This window comes from Ranitomeya variabilis, chromosome 1 (genome assembly GCF_051348905.1).
Source record: "Ranitomeya variabilis isolate aRanVar5 chromosome 1, aRanVar5.hap1, whole genome shotgun sequence".
NCBI classification, from domain to species: Eukaryota; Metazoa; Chordata; class Amphibia; order Anura; family Dendrobatidae; genus Ranitomeya; species Ranitomeya variabilis.
This window is the reverse complement of record NC_135232.1, coordinates 1,060,438,067-1,060,456,059: the sequence shown is the minus strand read 5'-3', so window position 1 is coordinate 1,060,456,059 and position 17,993 is coordinate 1,060,438,067. Positions and strand designations below refer to the sequence as shown.

Sequence of the window (17,993 nt, the reverse complement as noted above, 5' to 3'; positions counted from 1 at the left end):
AAAAATAAAAAAAAAAAATAGAATATTCAGGGCACTAGCAGGAATAACATAATAGTAAAAACTGGCCACGATTGACTTGGTGACAGGTCCCCAGTATAACTGAAGTTAACCTACACTTTCCAGGTTGCCCACCTGACGCAATCCCCTTCTATATCATGGCTTTGGCAATACACTGAACAGAACACCCCACTGCAGGGCCGCGAGCATGCAGCTGTAATCTGAGCGGGAATATGGTAAGAAAGGTTTACATTCTCAGCAGCGCCACCGGTGGCCAGATTAAGAATTGCGCAGTGATAATTTAAATGAAAAGGGCTGTCTGTGTATTTCACAGACCATGCAACTCATCCAGAGCAAGACACACTCTGCTTTGGATGAGCTCCTGAATGGGGGGCACCTCCTAGTTATTTCATAATGTCCAGTATTTGATGATGAGCTTGGTACACTAACCAATTTAAGGGTAGTCATAAAAATGTGACTAATTTTGACTGAACGCAGTGATTTGGGTGTGAGCTTTTATCAAGACAATCCATTTTCAAATTAAAGGGTCAGCATTTGATGCAGTAACCTAGCAATAGTATGAACTATCTGAAAATATTAAAAAAATAAAATAAAGAACAGCCTCCTCCAGAGGGATCTGGAAACACTGCACCTTATTATCAGACATATACCGCTGCTACAGATCGCACTGAGAGGACACAACATAAGGTTTCGCCGCGTTTCACTTGAAAGAGCCATGTGAGCTCGAAACAAATAACAAAATTGCCTGAAAGAACAAAAACATTACACGGTGACATGGAAAAGTCTACTTACATCCAGAGACGCCTCATTTATGACAATCAGGCCCATGTTCTTGGTCAGCAGACGGCACGAATGTCCTGATAAAAAGAAAGGATGTTTTTTTATTAAGTCTGCAATCTTTGAAGTAACAGATCTTTATGCTAAAAAAGGTTTTGTTTTTTTCTTTGAAAATCAATGGGATCGATTAAAAGTGTCTTAGTCAAGGGGAGTAAAAAGAGGGGATCATATTTTATTGTGAAAACGGCTCTAGGTCTCAACATAAATCTAAGTAATCAGTAATAAATTATAGGTTTATGATTCCACATTAATAAAGACATAAAACAAAAGTGTCAGTTTGGATTTTTAAAGGGGTAGTCCGGTGAAAGCAAGTTATCACCTATCCAGTGGATGGGATAACTTCTGGATCAGTGGGGTCTGATTGCTAAAATCTCCACCAATCGGCAAAATTTGTAAATTATTTATCCCTAATAGGGCACCAGTTCACAAAATGGAGAGTCAGATTGGATGCCAGGCCCGCACATCATTCATTCTCTATGGAGCTGAGTGCAGCGCTTGGTAGTCTCATAGGGAATGATGGGAGCATCCGTCGCACATGGGCACTGCAGCTCCGGTCTAATGGGGATATAAGTGACGGTTCTGCTCATCGGTGCGTTTCCCGGCGGTCAGATCCTCACTGATCAGTAAGCTATCCTCTCATCCTCCACATAGGTGATAATGGTGTTATCCAGTGAGAACAAGTTAAGGCCATGTTCACACTGTTTTTCCCCCGACAGTCAATAACATCTGGTTTTCAAGCAGAAGATGCTTCAGGAAACACTCCATCTCTGGCGTTCTGTAATCGTGAAGTACCGTATTTTTTTTTTTTTACGGTAATGTTTGTCTCCTGAAGTACTTTGTAAACTTCTTTTTACTAAAATAATAGTGTTTAGAGTAAAAAAAACACATAGAAAATGCTGAAAAAGACAAATGGGGATCTGCTGAGCATTTTTTAGGCCTCCTGTTTGATTTGTAGCCTAATAAAGAATGGATGCGTCATTCTTTTCTTTTAAACATTTTGTGAGCACTTTCTCAGGTGTATTTAGGAGTGGAGCTGCTTAGAAAATGCTGGGGAAAAAACACAGTAAAAACATGCCCCAAGTCATCTTTTGTAGAACACGTCCGCAAATTGTTTCTAGTTTGATTTCTTATCGTCAATATTGACTTTTAAGATTGCTACTTCCAATAGGTGGCGCTAGCGTTGAAGTCCTCTTCCTCTCTGAAGAGACTATTTGTATATTTAAATTCCCAGAGGCGCAGTGCATGGCCTATCAGTCTCATTACGTCGCCTTTATCAGTTATACCCTGTCAGAGGCCTTTCACAAAGCCAAATCAGATCTCCTGATTTGCACTGATGAGGAGCAAATACGCTGGAACAGGTGTCTGCAAATGGAGTTTCTGGTTAAGCTTCTTATACATGTGGCAAAGCTCGTTAAAAGGACATGTTCCACTTCTCTTCCTCTCTTATGAGGTCATTTGCATATTTGCAGAACATTAAAATTTTGATTGAACACTTTTGAACGCTTGTAAGTGGTACACCAGAACTACCAGTAATCTGTGAGTAGGAAATATATCAGACAACTAAGTATCCTCCTAATAAGATATATTTCTACAAATCGTCATCGGGCTCCTTTCATCATGAAATAAGACAGATTTACCCTCTAAATAGCCAAACTGTAATATAACCTGGTAATAATATGAAAGCCGCCTTTTTTGCGCTTTAGTCCAATGTTGCAGTCTTCAATACAGAATTGTGCCCTACTGACATCAGTAATTACTGCGCCTTCATTAAGGGCAAAGGATATCTACAATTTTATAGCCTATCTACTCTTTCAAATAAGCTAGTTTTCCTTAAAAAAAAAAGGGTATTACTAACTTTTAAAATAATGGGTAGGACATGTTGGCACTCAATTTATGGTGGGTACCTCATACTCATGTCTGGGACGCCAACAATCCCAAGAACAAAGGGGTTATTTGGGACTGCAGCACCTTTACTGTTACTTCCCAAGGATGTGCAAAATGGAATAAGAGGTATGGGTCTCATAAAAAACTGTGGTGCACCTTACTCCACTAGGAAACAGTGTCAAGATTGACAAATTACATTCCAGCCTTGATAAATTCCTCCCAAAGTATCAACATATCTGCCCAATCCAAAAGACTCCATAAAAATTCGACACACAATCAATCGGTTTGTCCAACGTTGATGTGTACGCTCATGTGGAGCGATACCCAGCTAGGTAACATGGGTAGGTGGTAAAGCGTGTCAGTGGTGATTTGGCCAGGGGTGTGAAGTCGGAGCCCATTTTGGTGGAGTCGGAGTCCTGGAAATTAAGGAGTTGGAGTCAGAGGTTTGGCTTACCGACTCCACAGCCCTGGATTTGGCCACATTTTCTTTGTGTTTTGCGGTTCAGTTTTGGTCATTTACGCGGTAACTTTAGGTAAGCTTCCAGATCCCAGGAGCCGTATTGCCGTGAATTTTACAGACCGGAGGAATCTTATATAGACCGCTGCGGATGTGATGAAGGCTTTTCTCTGAGCAGTAGCAGGGCTGACATCTCTACCGTACAGGTTTGGAGTTACGACACTACAAACTGTGCAGAAAGTCAACTTTTGTTTGTGTCCAGACGAGAGAACGTTCGGCTGAATGTATCACTTTTATAGCGTTCCAGTAACCATGAAGGTTCATTTCTATGAAAGCTCCCAGCACTTCTAAAGGAAAAATGGAAGGAGAGGTCTGACCAGTGAATCTGATGATTTCTTACCCTTTCCCAGCGTTGCTTTTCAGGCACTACATTAAAGGCTAAGCACAAAACCGATAAATCCTACATGTATCAGACTGAAAGAAAGGCTTCCCGTCCAAGCTGTACTCTCCCCGATACGTCAGTAGGGTCCGTGCGGCTCCGCCAAGTCCTTTACATGAGATTCACAGCAGGACGACAAGAGCTACCTGGCAATGAATGTCTCAGTCACTGGAGGGATCAGTCATTTCTGGAATTACTAATGGCATTCGACTTCTCTTTAAATATTCAGAGGAACATGAGTATCAAAAGTGGACACCTGGATGGTACTCGCCATCGCGGAGGTTATGATCTACAATGAAACAGCTTATTGTACTGAATATTCCTGGCATAGAGCAATCCTGACCGGTCACTAAAGCTGTTCACATGCAGAAGACATTGAGGCACGTGGACTCACTGGTGGGGCTGAGCAGCAATATTGTATAGGCTTGGAAGCAAAGTGGCCCCCCGGCTATGACTCCTAGAATCTGTAATTTGTGAGGAACACTAGACATAAGGCAATCTGTCACCTACAAAGAAGCCATTTGCTTGCAGATATAGTGTTAATAAGCATGTAAATAGCACTTTAGCCACGTTTTGCTGTATTACAGCTGCAGGGGGAAAATGAGGATATATTCTCCCTGCAGCCGCTCGCTTACAGTGATCAGGGCAGTCCAGAGGGCACGGCAGGCATTTAAGAAGGGGTTGTCCAGTAGTGACAACTGCTTTAAGGGCTTTTCCATGAAGATAAGGGAGAGACTTTACAGATGTGGCCATCCTGAACTTTCTGCTTCTTTCGTATGATGTAAAATCAATGCATTATTGCAACTCTCCGGGCTCACAATGACTGGGTGGACAGACACGTGGCCTAAACATAGCTTTACAATAGAGGACTGCAGTATTTTTTCAATGCGCATAATCTTCCATCCACTCATCTTGTCATATGTCAAAGCAAGAAAAAAAGTTGAGGAACGACCATGGACCATGGCTACACAAAGTAACAGGGCATATGAGCAGGGGGTTACTGTGCACTATGCATCATAACTTATCCCTGGATCGCTGGAAATAGGCAGCAGCACCAGACTATATTACAAAGTATGTGCACATCAAATGATCAGTGCAGCCAATAGATCCAGTTTAGGAAACCCCACTTTTATAATCACCATGTCATTGTAGTATATGCTGCATACAGCTTTGCAGTGATTGGGTGCGATCTACACTAGTACGCACTAGAAGCAGCTCACTTTACCATAATCCGAGTATACAGCAGCAGTGCCACCTACTGGCCACTGAATAATACTGCAGAAGTGCAAGGTGCAGAAACATAAAAAAGCGCTAAATATGCATTACAAGATGAATTATCAACTATAAAGGGGACCTATCATATAGAGCAAACAAAATAACCATTAAGAATCATGTAATAAAGCAGGAGACGCTGAGTAGACTGATACATACTATTGTAGGAAAGTATCCAGTATAAGGCAGTCAGCGTATAGCATCTCATGTGATATACTAATGACCCTCGGCGCCTGCTCTGCTGCGTGTGAGCCGAGTGTCAGGCGACTGTGCTCCCATCCTTTCACATAAGAGAATCACAGCATGTCATTGAGAAATTAATCTCTCCATCTCCTCTGCTGCCGGTGGGTATCGCAGTGCACTCGGGTGATATCAGAGTGCAGGGCGAGGATTCACACACACCCATAAATTTATATGGGTGCGAGGGAGCTGAATTTGGCACGCCATCGCTCCATGCTGCGTTTTGTTCCTGTAGATCGCGATCTGATTGGAGCAGGAGAAAAAAAAAAACACCATTGAGAACAGAAGCACGGGATTAAATTGGTAAGAATGCAATCCGACTTTTAATCGAATTGCATTCGTTCAATTTAATCGCAAGTGGGAGCAAGCACCAACTTGTGTCCTGTTCATATAAATCCCTGCTCATTCTCAGCCGAGAGGTCAAATGGGTGGTCCTATCACTTAATGACCCCCAATTGTGTTTGCATGGTCATACAGGGAAAGCAGTGAGTCACAGACTGACTTAGAGGTCCAGTGGGTGGTCCTATCTGTGTGTGCATGCTCATACAGGGAAAGCAGTGAGTCACAGACTGACTTAGAGGTCCAGTGGGTGGTCCTATCTGTGTATGCATGCTCATACAGGGAAAGCGGTGAGTCACAGACTGGTTCAGAGGCCCAGTGAGTGGTCCTATCTGTGTGTGCATGCTCATACAGGGAAAGCGGTGAGTCACAGATTGGCTCAGAGGTCCAGTGGGTGGTCCTAGTGGTGTATGCATGCTCATACAGGGAAAGGGAAAGCGGTGAGTCACAGACTGGCTCAGAGGCCCAGTGAGTGGTCCTAGCTGTGTATGCATGCTCATACAGGGAAAGCGGTGAGTCACAGACTGGCTCAGAGGTCCAGTGGGTGGTCCTAGCTTGACTGACCGCTTTCCCTGTAGGAGCATACATACACAGATACCACCACAGACTGGGCCACCCGCTGAACCTGAGCCAAGAATGAGCAGTGATTAGAACACAAGTTACGGCGGACCGTTTCCCACATTACCATATATCCGTATTCTCCGCTTCTTGTGGTAAGTGCTGCGGCAGAGCAGTGACCATGCGGCTGTCAGCAGGACGGGTCCACATCCATCCAAACGCCTCCTCGCCGCCTCCACTTCTGGTGATGTCTCTGCAGCGGTGCTTTTTCTTTTTTTATTCACCCTCAGGATAGGTTCACACAGTTTGTTTTTTTCGAGAAATTTAGGAGCAGAAGTTGAGTGAAAACTCTCCAAAACTTATAATTCCTCAAACTCAGAATGTCAGCTTATGTAGTAACTGTAACAGTAGGGTACCGTCAGTTTTTTATTAATCTTATTGATTAATTTTATTAATGTACCCTCCAGTCCAAGTCTTGCAGTGTGTGAGAAACGAGCTGCTAAATCACTGGCAAGCGCGTGTTCACACATGAGAGATGATGAATACGCAACAACATGCATCCCATAATCAGAAGGAACGGATATGCTGCAGATATAGAAATGGGGATAACATTTGTGATCGCTCATTCACTTTGCTGCTGCTGTAATTCTTTGTAGATTTTTGTGTCCACAAATCCACATGAAGAGGCGTGAGCAGATCCACGATTGTGTGAGGTCCAGAGCGAATGTTCATAGAGGTCACATTACAGATCTGACATCTGACAAGTATATATTATAGGATTCACAGTAGACAGCTGACCCGTCTCTTGCTAATTATTCTCGCAGATTTTTTTTTCCACGCTTTAACTGAGAAAATATTCTACAGCATGAGGATGGGGTTGCAAGTACCACGTGCATGGGATGAGGATCGTTTGTGGATTGACCCTTTACGGATTCAGGCTACCTTCGAAGCTTCCAACCTGCAGCATTTACTGACCATGGGAACATACTCTTACAGTAAAGCTACAGCCCAGTATAACCGCACCCACACCAATGATTGGACAGAAACTTGCTAATCAGTGCTGAGGACGTGGTTGGACTAGGGGGCACGAGACAACTAGTCCTGCAGTGATAATATTCTGCTGATAAAACACTGATTCTATTGAAACAGCAACACAGCCTAGTAAGTGATACATCCCTGGAATCAGGGTCTCTTCTACATCAGGGTGCTCTCAGATTACATATAAAAAATGCTCTGCACACAGATTCTCGTTAGCCCTGTCTTTCCAGTGCAGTTGAGCTATTTTATTATTGAAGATAACGATCATCGATGAATGATCGATTTGCGCGCTCAGTATAAAGAAATTATTAAACCTGCAATCCTATTCTAAGAGCCATTACATTTTCAGTGTCCTTTATTACGGAAAGAATATACCGTAAGTAAATTAATTATGTGAGGACTGGAAGATTAAGTTATTTTACTATATTTACCCAACACCCTGTGTCACATATTTTAGGAGGATTAGGGTACCGTCACACAGTGCAATTTTGATCGCTACGACGGCACGATTCGTGACGTCGCAGCGTCGTATGATTATCGCTCCAGCGTTGTAGACTGCGGTCACACTGTGCAATCACGGCGCTGGAGCGATGCCGAAGTCCCCGGGTAACCAGGGTAAACATCGGGTTACTAAGCGCAGGGCCGCGCTTAGTAACCCGATGTTTACCCTGGTTACCAGCGTAAACGTAAAAAAAACAAACAGTACATACTTACATTCCAGTGTCTGTCCCCCGGCGTTCTGCTTCTCTGCACTGTGTAAGCACCATAGCCGGAAAGCAGAGCAGTGACGCTGTGCTCGCTTTCCGGCTGGCAGGCACTCACAGTGCAGAGAAGCTAAGACGCAGGAGGACAGACACCGGAATGTGAGTATGTACTGTGTTTTTTTTAAGTTTACGCTGGTAACCAGGGTAAACATCGGGTTACTAAGCGCGGCCCTGCGCTTAGTTACCCGATGTTTACCCTGGTTACAAGCGAACACATCGCTGGATCGGTGTCACACACAACGATCCAGCGATGTCAGCGGGTGATCAAGCGACGAAATAAAGTTCCAAACGATCTGCTACGACGTACGATTCTCAGCAGGGTCCCTGATCGCTGCTGCGTGTCAGACACTGCGATATCGTAACGATATCGCTAGAACGTCACGAATCGTACCGTCGTAGCGATGAAAATGGCACTGTGTGACGGTACCCTAAAGACCATTTAATTAATACATGGCTGCACAGAAGCCTCCAGAGTGAACCGGGATTGTCCTAATGGGACAGCTCATTAAAGTATACTGTGAAAATGCCACTAATTACTACAGAAGACTATAAAAGGCAGAAGAGTGATCAAACATGTGGAGAACAGTTATGACCAGTTACTGCTCTGGGCCCAAAGCCCCATAATGTGTGACCGATTCTAATGACTTCTCCCGTTAATTTTTTAATCACCGATGGGGCACTTATCTCCATTGCAAAATTCAGCGGTGGGTCTGATGACCAACCACTGCTCCAATCATTCTCTATGGAGCTGCCGAATAAAGCAGAGCAAAGTGCTCGACAGCCTCAGAGAATGAATGGAACAGCCTCAGAGAATGAATGGAGCAGCCTCAGAGAATGAATGGAGCGGCCTCAGAGAATGAATGGAGCGGCCTCAGAGAATGAATGGAGCGGCCTCATAGAGAATGAATGGAGCGGCCTCAGAGAATGAATGGAGCAGCCTCATGGAGAATGAATGGAGCGGCCTCAGAGAATGAATGGAGCGGCCTCAGAGAATGAATGGAGCAGCCTCATGGAGAATGAATGGAGCAGCCTCAGAGAATGAATGGAGCAGCCTCAGAGAACGAATGGAGCAGCCTCATGGAGAACGAATGGAGCAGCCTCATAGAGAACGAATGGAGCAGCCTCATAGAGAATGAATGGAGCGGCCTCATAGAGAATGAATGGAGCAGCCTCATGGAGAATGAATGGAGCAGCCTCAGAGAATGAATGGAGCAGCCTCAGAGAACGAATGGAGCAGCCTCATGGAGAACGAATGGAGCAGCCTCATAGAGAACGAATGGAGCAGCCTCATAGAGAATGAATGGAGCAGCCTCAGAGAATGAATGGAGCAGCCTCAGAGAATGAATGGAGCAGCCTCATAGAGAACGAATGGAGCTAAATCTATAAACCTTCACTTTTGCACTATGGAAGCAAGGCACAGGCTATATTATTGTATTTATTCATGTAGATCTCCACAAGACCATACTGCACCTGACATCTCAGAAGGGGATGTATCGCCAGAACAATACACCTCTGTTTGGCAACAGAATTATGATTTATCAAGCGTGTAATCATTATCATAAAAGCGCCCACCAAGCTGTCCCCGACCCCTGTCCTGGCTGAGAATGCGGGTGGGCAGTGCTCTTATCCAGATGTGAAGTGGTGAATACATGCTTTCTGTATAGGCCGACTAGCTGCAAACCTGCACGGTGAGCTCAGGCAGTCTGGCAAGGAATATATTCTTTTTTATAACTGTTTGTTTTTTTTTCTTTTTTCAAGAAGCTCGGCTAAAGTCCTCAAGTCTAAATTAGCTTGGTCCTTAAGGGGTTAAATAACTTTTTTCCCCATGGAAAAAATTATGTTTTTTTTTTTTTTTATCAATCCCACAAGGGACTTGTACATGTGATCCTTTGATCGCGTAGAGAATAGTGTATGCTAAAAGCAGGTGTTTATTCAGAGGGAGCCGCAGGATCACAAACCAGGGTGAAGATTCATTACCTGTCCACGTCCTAAGGGAAAGTGGATCATTCAATTACGGTAGGTTGTGAAAAGGCAGCACTGTAACAGCATGTGGCTAAAGGGGATGTCCAGGCTGGGCGGAATTTTCGGCAACAATTGGAGCTTGCCGAATCCTAGCAGTGTGTACGATTTACAATGTTGGGATTCAGAATATTGCATACTTGTGATGACATCTGGAACCTGCAAGTGGAGCCGAACCCTAACACGGTACATCTTACACACTGTTAGGATCCGGCACACAGCAATGTTTACCGAAAATTCCACCAGGGCTGGGAACCTTGTAAGAAGGAAAAGTACAGAGCTGTGCTGTGCTATTCCTGGTGAAGTCACACATTTGTAGCAATCGGCTTCCAAAATCTGCTTTTCTTTCTGCAAATGTCACCCATCAATCCCATGTCATGCGGTCACGGTAACGGGAAATAAAACAAATAATGGAAGGTCGCGTAGCGCAATGTGCGACGGTGACAGAACTGTACCGATGTTGATGGCGGTTTCCTGCTTATCTCCCGTTAGAATCCAGATTCTGATATCGGCTTTCACCAGGGTCTCAATGGTTTCTGGTACGTTGTCCTGTAGCTTATCTTCTATGGCTGTTGCCCCGAGTAAATGGAGGTTCTAAGGTAAAAGAAAAATACACTGAAGGTTTACACATTACGGTGATTCTAGATGTGAAAAGTCCTGTATGGTTATCGGTCACAATACTGTTTGCTGACATTGGCCCCGACCATGATGGCCAAGAACTAGTGAACATTATGAGGGTGTCCAAACACACACTTTTTGGCCTACAAGGACAGGCACCTTCTGCAAAGGAACGTTTTTTGTTTTTTCTTACAAGTTCTATCACACTTGGAACAAATGACTAATAAAAGGTATGCCATCAATAATCCCACCTGCCAACTTCCATATTGGATGCTGGTACCAGTGGTAAATCAATAGTTCCCGCCACTGGGTGAACTTGTGGACTAGATTTCTAGTTCTTGGCAAAAAATTTTGCCACCTGCATTTTTCTGCATTACATTATTAAAATTTGTAAAATCCTCAACCTTATGACAATTAAATATATCTGAAATAACGGCCATCGCCTAAAATTATTATTATTTAGACCTCCTGATCTGTTTAGGCCACACGGGGTCTGACTGCTAGGATTCGGTGGTTACAGTCAAAACGGCTTGGCCTGATGTGACAATCGGGCTTGATAAAATGAAGAACTCATGGCAGCTTTAACTCACTTATCAGAAAATGTCCTGTATTTAAATCAGGTATTTGTGGGAAATACATTTTTTAATCATTTTTTTTCTCATATCGTGATATGTATTTAAAAAAGAAAACTAAAACTAAAATCAAATCTTGTAATTTTCATACTTGCCAATGGAGATAATTTAGGCTTTAGATGGGTTTTCCCGCAAAGTTCATTTTAATCAAGATTTTAATCAATAGATCTTGGAATAATAATAATAATAATAATTTCCACATTGGATGTGTTAAAAGCATTAAGCTACTTACCGGTAGCAGCATTTTTCGGAGGCCCATGACAGCACCACGAGAGAGGGGATCCGCCCCTTAGGAACAGGAAACCCACAGATACAAAAGGGCGGCACCTCTCCCACGTATCAGTTGTATTACAGAGAGGACTACCGCGGTTAATGAGAAGCATAAACAAATATTATATTCAATCAAAAACAATATCTTTAATAAAGTAACAATCCAGATATCATACGTGAGAAAATCTTTTTTTTTTTTTTTTTTTCCATTTTAAGGAAGTGCAACCCCCACGTGAATAGGGAGGGAACTAAGTGTGCTGTCATGGGCCTCCGAAAAATGCCGCTACCGGTAAGTAGCTTAAAGCTTTATTCGGACTCCCATGACAGCACCACGAGAGATTTACAGAGATGTAAGCCATTTTAGGGCGGGATCACAGCCTGCAGCACCCTTAACCCGAAGGTGGGATCTGAGGAGAACCCCAAGTCCAACCGATAGTGTTTGAAAAAGGTGGAAGGGGATGACCATGTGGCCGCCTTACATATCTGGTCGATTGACACTCCAAATCTTTCTGCCCAGGATGATGCCATGGCTCGGGTGGAATGCGCCCTCAGATTCTGTGGAGCCGGACACCCACCTGCTGTGTAAGCCAGAGAGATAGCCTCCCTAATCCACTTAGCTAGTGTGTATTTTGACGCTCTATCCCCCTTCCTAGGACCTTGGAAGGATAAGAACAGTGCATTATCTTTCTTCCAATCATTAGTAACTGAAATATATTGTAAAAGGCATCTCCTGACATCTAATGTATGGAGTTCACTTTCTTTAGGGTTAGAAGGATTAGGGATAAATGAAGGTAGAACTATCTCCTGTGATCTGTGAAATTGTGATGCTACCTTTGGTAAGTAGGCTGGGTCTGGCCTGAGGATAACTATCCTGTAAGATTTCCGTATATGGGGGAAGTCTACAAAGCGCCTGGATGTCTCCTATTCTGCGAGCCGATGTTATAGCTATCAGAAAAGCTGTTTTGAGAGTTAACATTTTGATTGAGGCTTCATGTAAGGGCTCAAAGGGGTCTTTTGTTAGAGAAGAAATGACTAGATTTAAGTCCCACGGTACTATTTTATTTTTATGTAACGGTCTAGCTCTACCGACTGCCTTAATGAATCTCGACACCCAATAATTGTTTGCAATATTACAGGAGAACAGGGCACCAAGTGCTGACACCTGTACTCAGAGTGCTTGTAGAGAGATTTAACTAACCCCCTCTGCAAAAATTCTAATATTTGGCGTATCGGTACCCCTTCATTGATGTTAAAATCTGAGGAAGTCAGGAACTTTCTCCAGGTTCTGGAGTAGATTCTTGTTGTTATCTGCTTCCTACTTTTTAAAAGGGTGTCTACCAAATTTGGGGAGAAGCCTTTATTTTTTAAAAATGACCGCTCAAACTCCAAGCCCTTCATTTGTGGATGGACTACCGGCCCCTGGAAAAGTAAATCTGGAATGTCTGGTAGCACCCAGGGATCGCCCACCGACATTGTTCTGAGCCATGCGAACCAGTTTCTCCTGGGACAGAAAGGAGCAATCAGAATGACCTTTGCAGGATCTTCTCTGATTTTCCTCACCACTAGAGGTAACAGGTTCAATGGTGGGAAGGCGTAGGCCAGAGTAAAATCCCATTTTATGAGGAATGCATCCACTGCCAGCGGATTTTCCTTGGGATTCAGAGAACAAAAGTTTTTCACTTTTTTGTTGTCTCTTGTAGCAAATAGGTCCACCACTGGCCGACCCCATCAGCGGACAATCTGGTTGAAGACGTCTCCATTTAGAGACTATTCCCCTCGCCTCCTTGGAAAGCTGGGGTTTTGGTTCTGTTATGTCCATTGTTCCTCTGACCGCTTTAACTAACTTATCTATCCTCTCAAGGGGTAGACAGTAGCGAGCGGTGTCTTCATCCGAGGAAGAGGACGATGCAGCTGAACCGGAGAAGACTTCCTCCCTATCCTCATCCGCTGAAGAATCAGAGAACAATGGAGCTTTATATTTAGAACTTCCCGCTTGAGATAGGCACTTTATGGATTGTTTGACTTCCATCCTGACCATCTCTTTCAAGCTTGTGGCCATAGTAAGGGATTCTTCCGCTACCTGAGGGGGCAAGTAAGGCAATCTAATCTATGTAGATATAATGCTCTCACCCCCTCCCCCCTTCCTGAGACCTCACCGTCTGCTGGATACAGAGGGCACATAGTTTTTTAGGGCACGAATCAGGTAAGGGAACCCCGCAGATGCCACATTCTCTGTGTTTCGCCTTACTGATGCATTTCTTCCCCTATAATAAAACATATGAGGGGGAATCGTATCACTGGGTGAACTTTCACGAAGATCACTTACCAGCGGCTGCCCAAAGAAATACCGGAATATGAGGGGGGATTCTTCCTGGCTGATGCTCCAGACCCCTGTCTGGAGGAGCTTTTGCGGCCAGATTCACTACTCCTTCTGTCGCGTTCCTTTCCTTTTGGTTTCTGAGACACCTCTTCCAGCAGCTGAGACTGCTGTTCATGCTCGTCCTCCATACTCACAAAATGAGGCCAGAAGCAAGGACCCACGATCCGGAGTTCTTTATATTACCCCTCCTCCGGTCAGCAGTTATATGCCCAGTGCTCCCCTGATTTGCTGCCTGCCTCCCCCCAGGTGCAGGAGGTCATCTCCAGGGTCTGAATGTCAGCGGCGTGCAATTACCGGTGGGCGCCGCCATGTTGGAAACACTGCGCGTGCGCAGGACCCGAAAACCTGGAAGTGACTGCCGGGTCCGCCCCCTGACGTCACCCCGGCTCCCAGCGCTTCCTGTCGGCGCTTATAGCAGCGTGGGACGCCGGCTAGCCCGCAGCACACCGGGTGGCGCCACCAAATGCGCCGCCGGACACAGAGCCCCCAGCCATACCATCCCACCGGGATGCCCAGGGGACATACTCACCTAGCGCTGGTCACGGAGACAGGACACCACAGGCGACCGCTCCCTGCCGAAATGTCACCGCCGCGCAGCCCTGCCAGGACCACCGTGACATCTCCAGGATCTCCGCATCGGCCGAGGTAGGAGACCCCCCCCCAACCCTGAGTCGGCCGGCCGGCCTGGGATCCTTTTGTAAATTCTGCAGGATCCCGTCCCTTTAGGAATAGGAAACCAACTCATACTTGGGAGAGGTGCTGCCCTTTTGTATCTGTGGGTTTCCTGTTCCTAAGGTGCGGATCCCCTCTCTCGTGGTGCTGTCATGGGAGTCCGAATAAATAAATGTTCCTGTGCTGATATCATCTTATAAATGTGCCCCTGCTGTGTAATGGCTGTGTCTTACCATACAGGAACATGGGCTGATCATACTACAGCTCCTGGGCAGGAGAGGACGCAAGAGAGGATACAGACATTACAGCATGGGATCATAGCTGATTGTTTCTTCAAGGTGATACGTTGCTTAAAAACAGGCAGTGAAATATTTTTCCTCACCCAAAAAATAATTTGTGATCCCGTGCTTTAATGCCTGTATATATTTTTTTGCTTTCCCCCTAGCCCAGGAGATGTGATATGATCGTATCATGTTCCTGCACGGTCAGACACGGCCATTACACAGTACACAGCAGGGACACATTTATAAGATTGTCTCAGCACAGGAACATTTTCTTTTAACACATCCAATAGTGGATCTTATTATTATTCCAAGATCTATTTATTAAAGTGAACTTTGTTCGTGGGAAACACCCTTTAAATTTGTTTCCTTTCAGGAAACGTTTATTATCAGTTTTCTTATCAGTAGAGGCAGAATTACAATGACTGATAACACCCTTATTCACAGCTGATAATACAGGATCCTTCCTTCACACTACACATTGCACACACATTAGATGCTTCAATACAAAAGGTTGCATATGAGTCGGTCTATTGCTGCTAATGTACATGTGTATTTCGAGAAGCAACTGGATGTTACAGTCCAAAAAAGCATTAGATTTTTTTTTTTAATACATTTATCACAAAGATCAAATTTAAATAATAGGTAATTTTCTATTTCTACATTCCCTTTGAAGAAGTGGCCAATCCTAGTTGGTCCCACTCCCTGTGCTAGGAGAACTGTGCAGGAATCCTGTTGAAACAATTTCGCACTTTTTAACCAAGAGTCATAAAATGGGTGTGGAAGACCCAATTTTGACCTTTTCTCTCCTTTGTACTGTAACCCCAACAGTATTAAGATGCCCAAAGTTGGTTACAGAGTCATCTGTAATGTATGATCAGTTCCCAGATGATGAATGACACTGATGTTCTTAACCAACATGTGTAAAGGACAGGCCACCGGCAAGTAATATAAAAGAAGCCTGTATAGTGCCAGGTCCGGCTAGTATACCCAGTCCAGTGACCAGCAAAGTTGTCTGTCTATTCTATGGTGGATGGAAAAGTCCATATCCTATCCAAGTCGACCTGTCATTGGCTACAGCAGAACAAAGTGAAGGTTCTGGAGTGGCCATCTCAGTCTCCTGACCTCAATATCATTGAGCCACTCTGGGGAGATCTCAAGCGCGCAGTTCATGCTAGATAGCCCAGAAATTTACAGGAACTGGAGGCTTTTTGCCAAGAAGAGTGGGCAGCTTTACCATCTGAGAAAATAAAGAACCTCATCCACAACTACCAGAAAAGACTTCAAGCTGCCATTGATGTTAGAGGGGGCAATTCACGGTATTAAGAAATGGGGTATGTGAACTTTTGATCAGGGTCATTTGGAGGTTTCAGGTTGTCATTATGAATTAAAAAGAGAAAACACAGTAGTTTGACAATAAATGGCTTCACCCAACCACGATCCATGAGTGGAGAAAAACGTTTGGTTATCATTCGTATTCTCTGAAAAAAGGCCAAGGCGGCAAACTTTTGAGCACAACTGTATTTCTGCTAGCATAAGCAGCGGGTAGATAGAAGACAGATATTAGGTTTTCCTTGTCAGTGTTAGAGCATATGTAAAGATCTGTGCCCTTTAACTGAATCCCTGAAGGTTCATGTACCAATTTCTTTAAATAAAAAAAGAATATAGTGTGATTTTTAAAAGGTTAAAACCGCAGATCATCACACGGGAAGTCTCGTTAACTCAGCCAAATACATGAAAGTGAGCAAAATGTATTTTTTCCATTTCAGAATGGCAGGTGTTAGCACTTTCGGTGCTGATGAAATGTACGACATAGTGCAGACTCCTGATTAAATTAGGCTTTACAATAACACCAGGTCCGCTGTGGAAGGTGGAAATGAGTAAAGGCGTAAGCTCAGGACATGACAGAGTTCACACTCCGGCATAAATAAACCCAGGTAATAAAGAGGACGCTGTGCCCGGGTTCTGGGTAATTCTAGACTTTTATGGAGTAATAATTGTAGTACGGATCTCATTTATGCAGCTGCTTTATGGTCTCTAAGGTCCGTGTAATGGTGAAATATGGCGAGCATTTCTCATTACTATTATTCTTAATAAAGACTACAAGCAAATAAGGTAATGATAATCTCATATCCAGATTAAAAAAAATATAGGATCCTGCCAGGTCCAGGTAAAAATGAAATATCTCCTCTTGGCATGTCGTTACGAACAAAGACGTTTACAGATCAGATGTGATCCTTGTGTCACGTTCAAGTGATTCTCTGAGACTTATGGAAATGTGTGCACTGCAGTCAAATGTCATCGTGGTAAGTACTGCAGTGCGCAGGCGCCGGGAAAGGTCAGAGAGGACGGGAGCCTGCGCACTGCAGTACTTTACGCTGCCCTTAACAGGACAAAGTACGCCTGCGCCGCGACAGGAAGCAAGGAAAGGACGTCATCGTATGAAGATGGGAGGCGCCGGACCCGGACATGCGACGCCCATCGAACCGGACCGCAGCGGGACCGCCACTGGGGAATATAATCTAACTTGTTTTTCTTATCTTTCAGGATACATCAGGGGGGTTTATCTATGTACAGCATTACAGAAAGCTGTAGACAAGCCCCTGAAGGTGGTGGCTGCAGCTTATAGGTCAAAAATGGGGTGACAGATTCCCTTTAAGGAAGGATTTTAAAAATATAAATCTGAAAACTGACGTTCATTTGTGCTCAGTTCCCGTCTGAGTCAATACTTTGCAATCACTGCTGCAAGTCTTCTGGGGTATGTCTCCACTACCTTTGAACATCTAGAGGCTGAAATTTGTGTCTGTTCTTCTTTACACACTAGCTCTAGCTCAGTGAGATTAGACGGCGAGCGTCTGAACAGCGATTTTCAAGTCTTGCCACAGATTCTCAATGGGATTTAGGTCTGGACTGGCTGGGCCATTCACACACATGGAATATGCTTTGATCTAAACCATCCATTGTAGCTCTGGCAGGTTTATGGTCGTTTACCTCTCAGACTGTGAATCAATGCCCTAATCTCAAGTCTTTAGTAGCCTCTAACAGGTTTTCCTCCAGGATTGCCCTGTGTTAAGCTTCGTTCATCTTCCCATCAATATTAACCAGCTTTCCAGTCTCTGCCGAAGAAAAGCATCCCTAGAACATGATGCTGCTATCACCATGTTTGATGGTGGGGATGGTGTTTTCAGTGCTATGTGCAGTGTTCGTTTTCTGCCACACATCGCGTTTTGCATTTAGACAAAAAACTTCCACTTTAGTCTCATCTGACCAGAGCA

The 17,993-nt window shown here is 44.3% G+C and overlaps 1 protein-coding gene across 5 annotated transcripts in view; it reads right to left on the bottom strand.

Moving 5' to 3' along the window:
* ATP8A1 (ATPase phospholipid transporting 8A1) overlaps positions 1–17,993 on the bottom strand; it is a 263,767-nt gene that overhangs the window by 59,614 nt on the left and 186,160 nt on the right. For all 5 annotated transcript variants that reach the window (XM_077279834.1, XM_077279833.1, XM_077279835.1 and 2 more), the window contains 2 exons: positions 10,321–10,459; positions 811–875 (listed from right to left, as the gene is read on the bottom strand). In XM_077279834.1, coding sequence (XP_077135949.1) covers positions 811–875; positions 10,321–10,459 — 204 coding nt within the window. The remainder of the gene's footprint in view (positions 1–810; positions 876–10,320; positions 10,460–17,993) is intronic.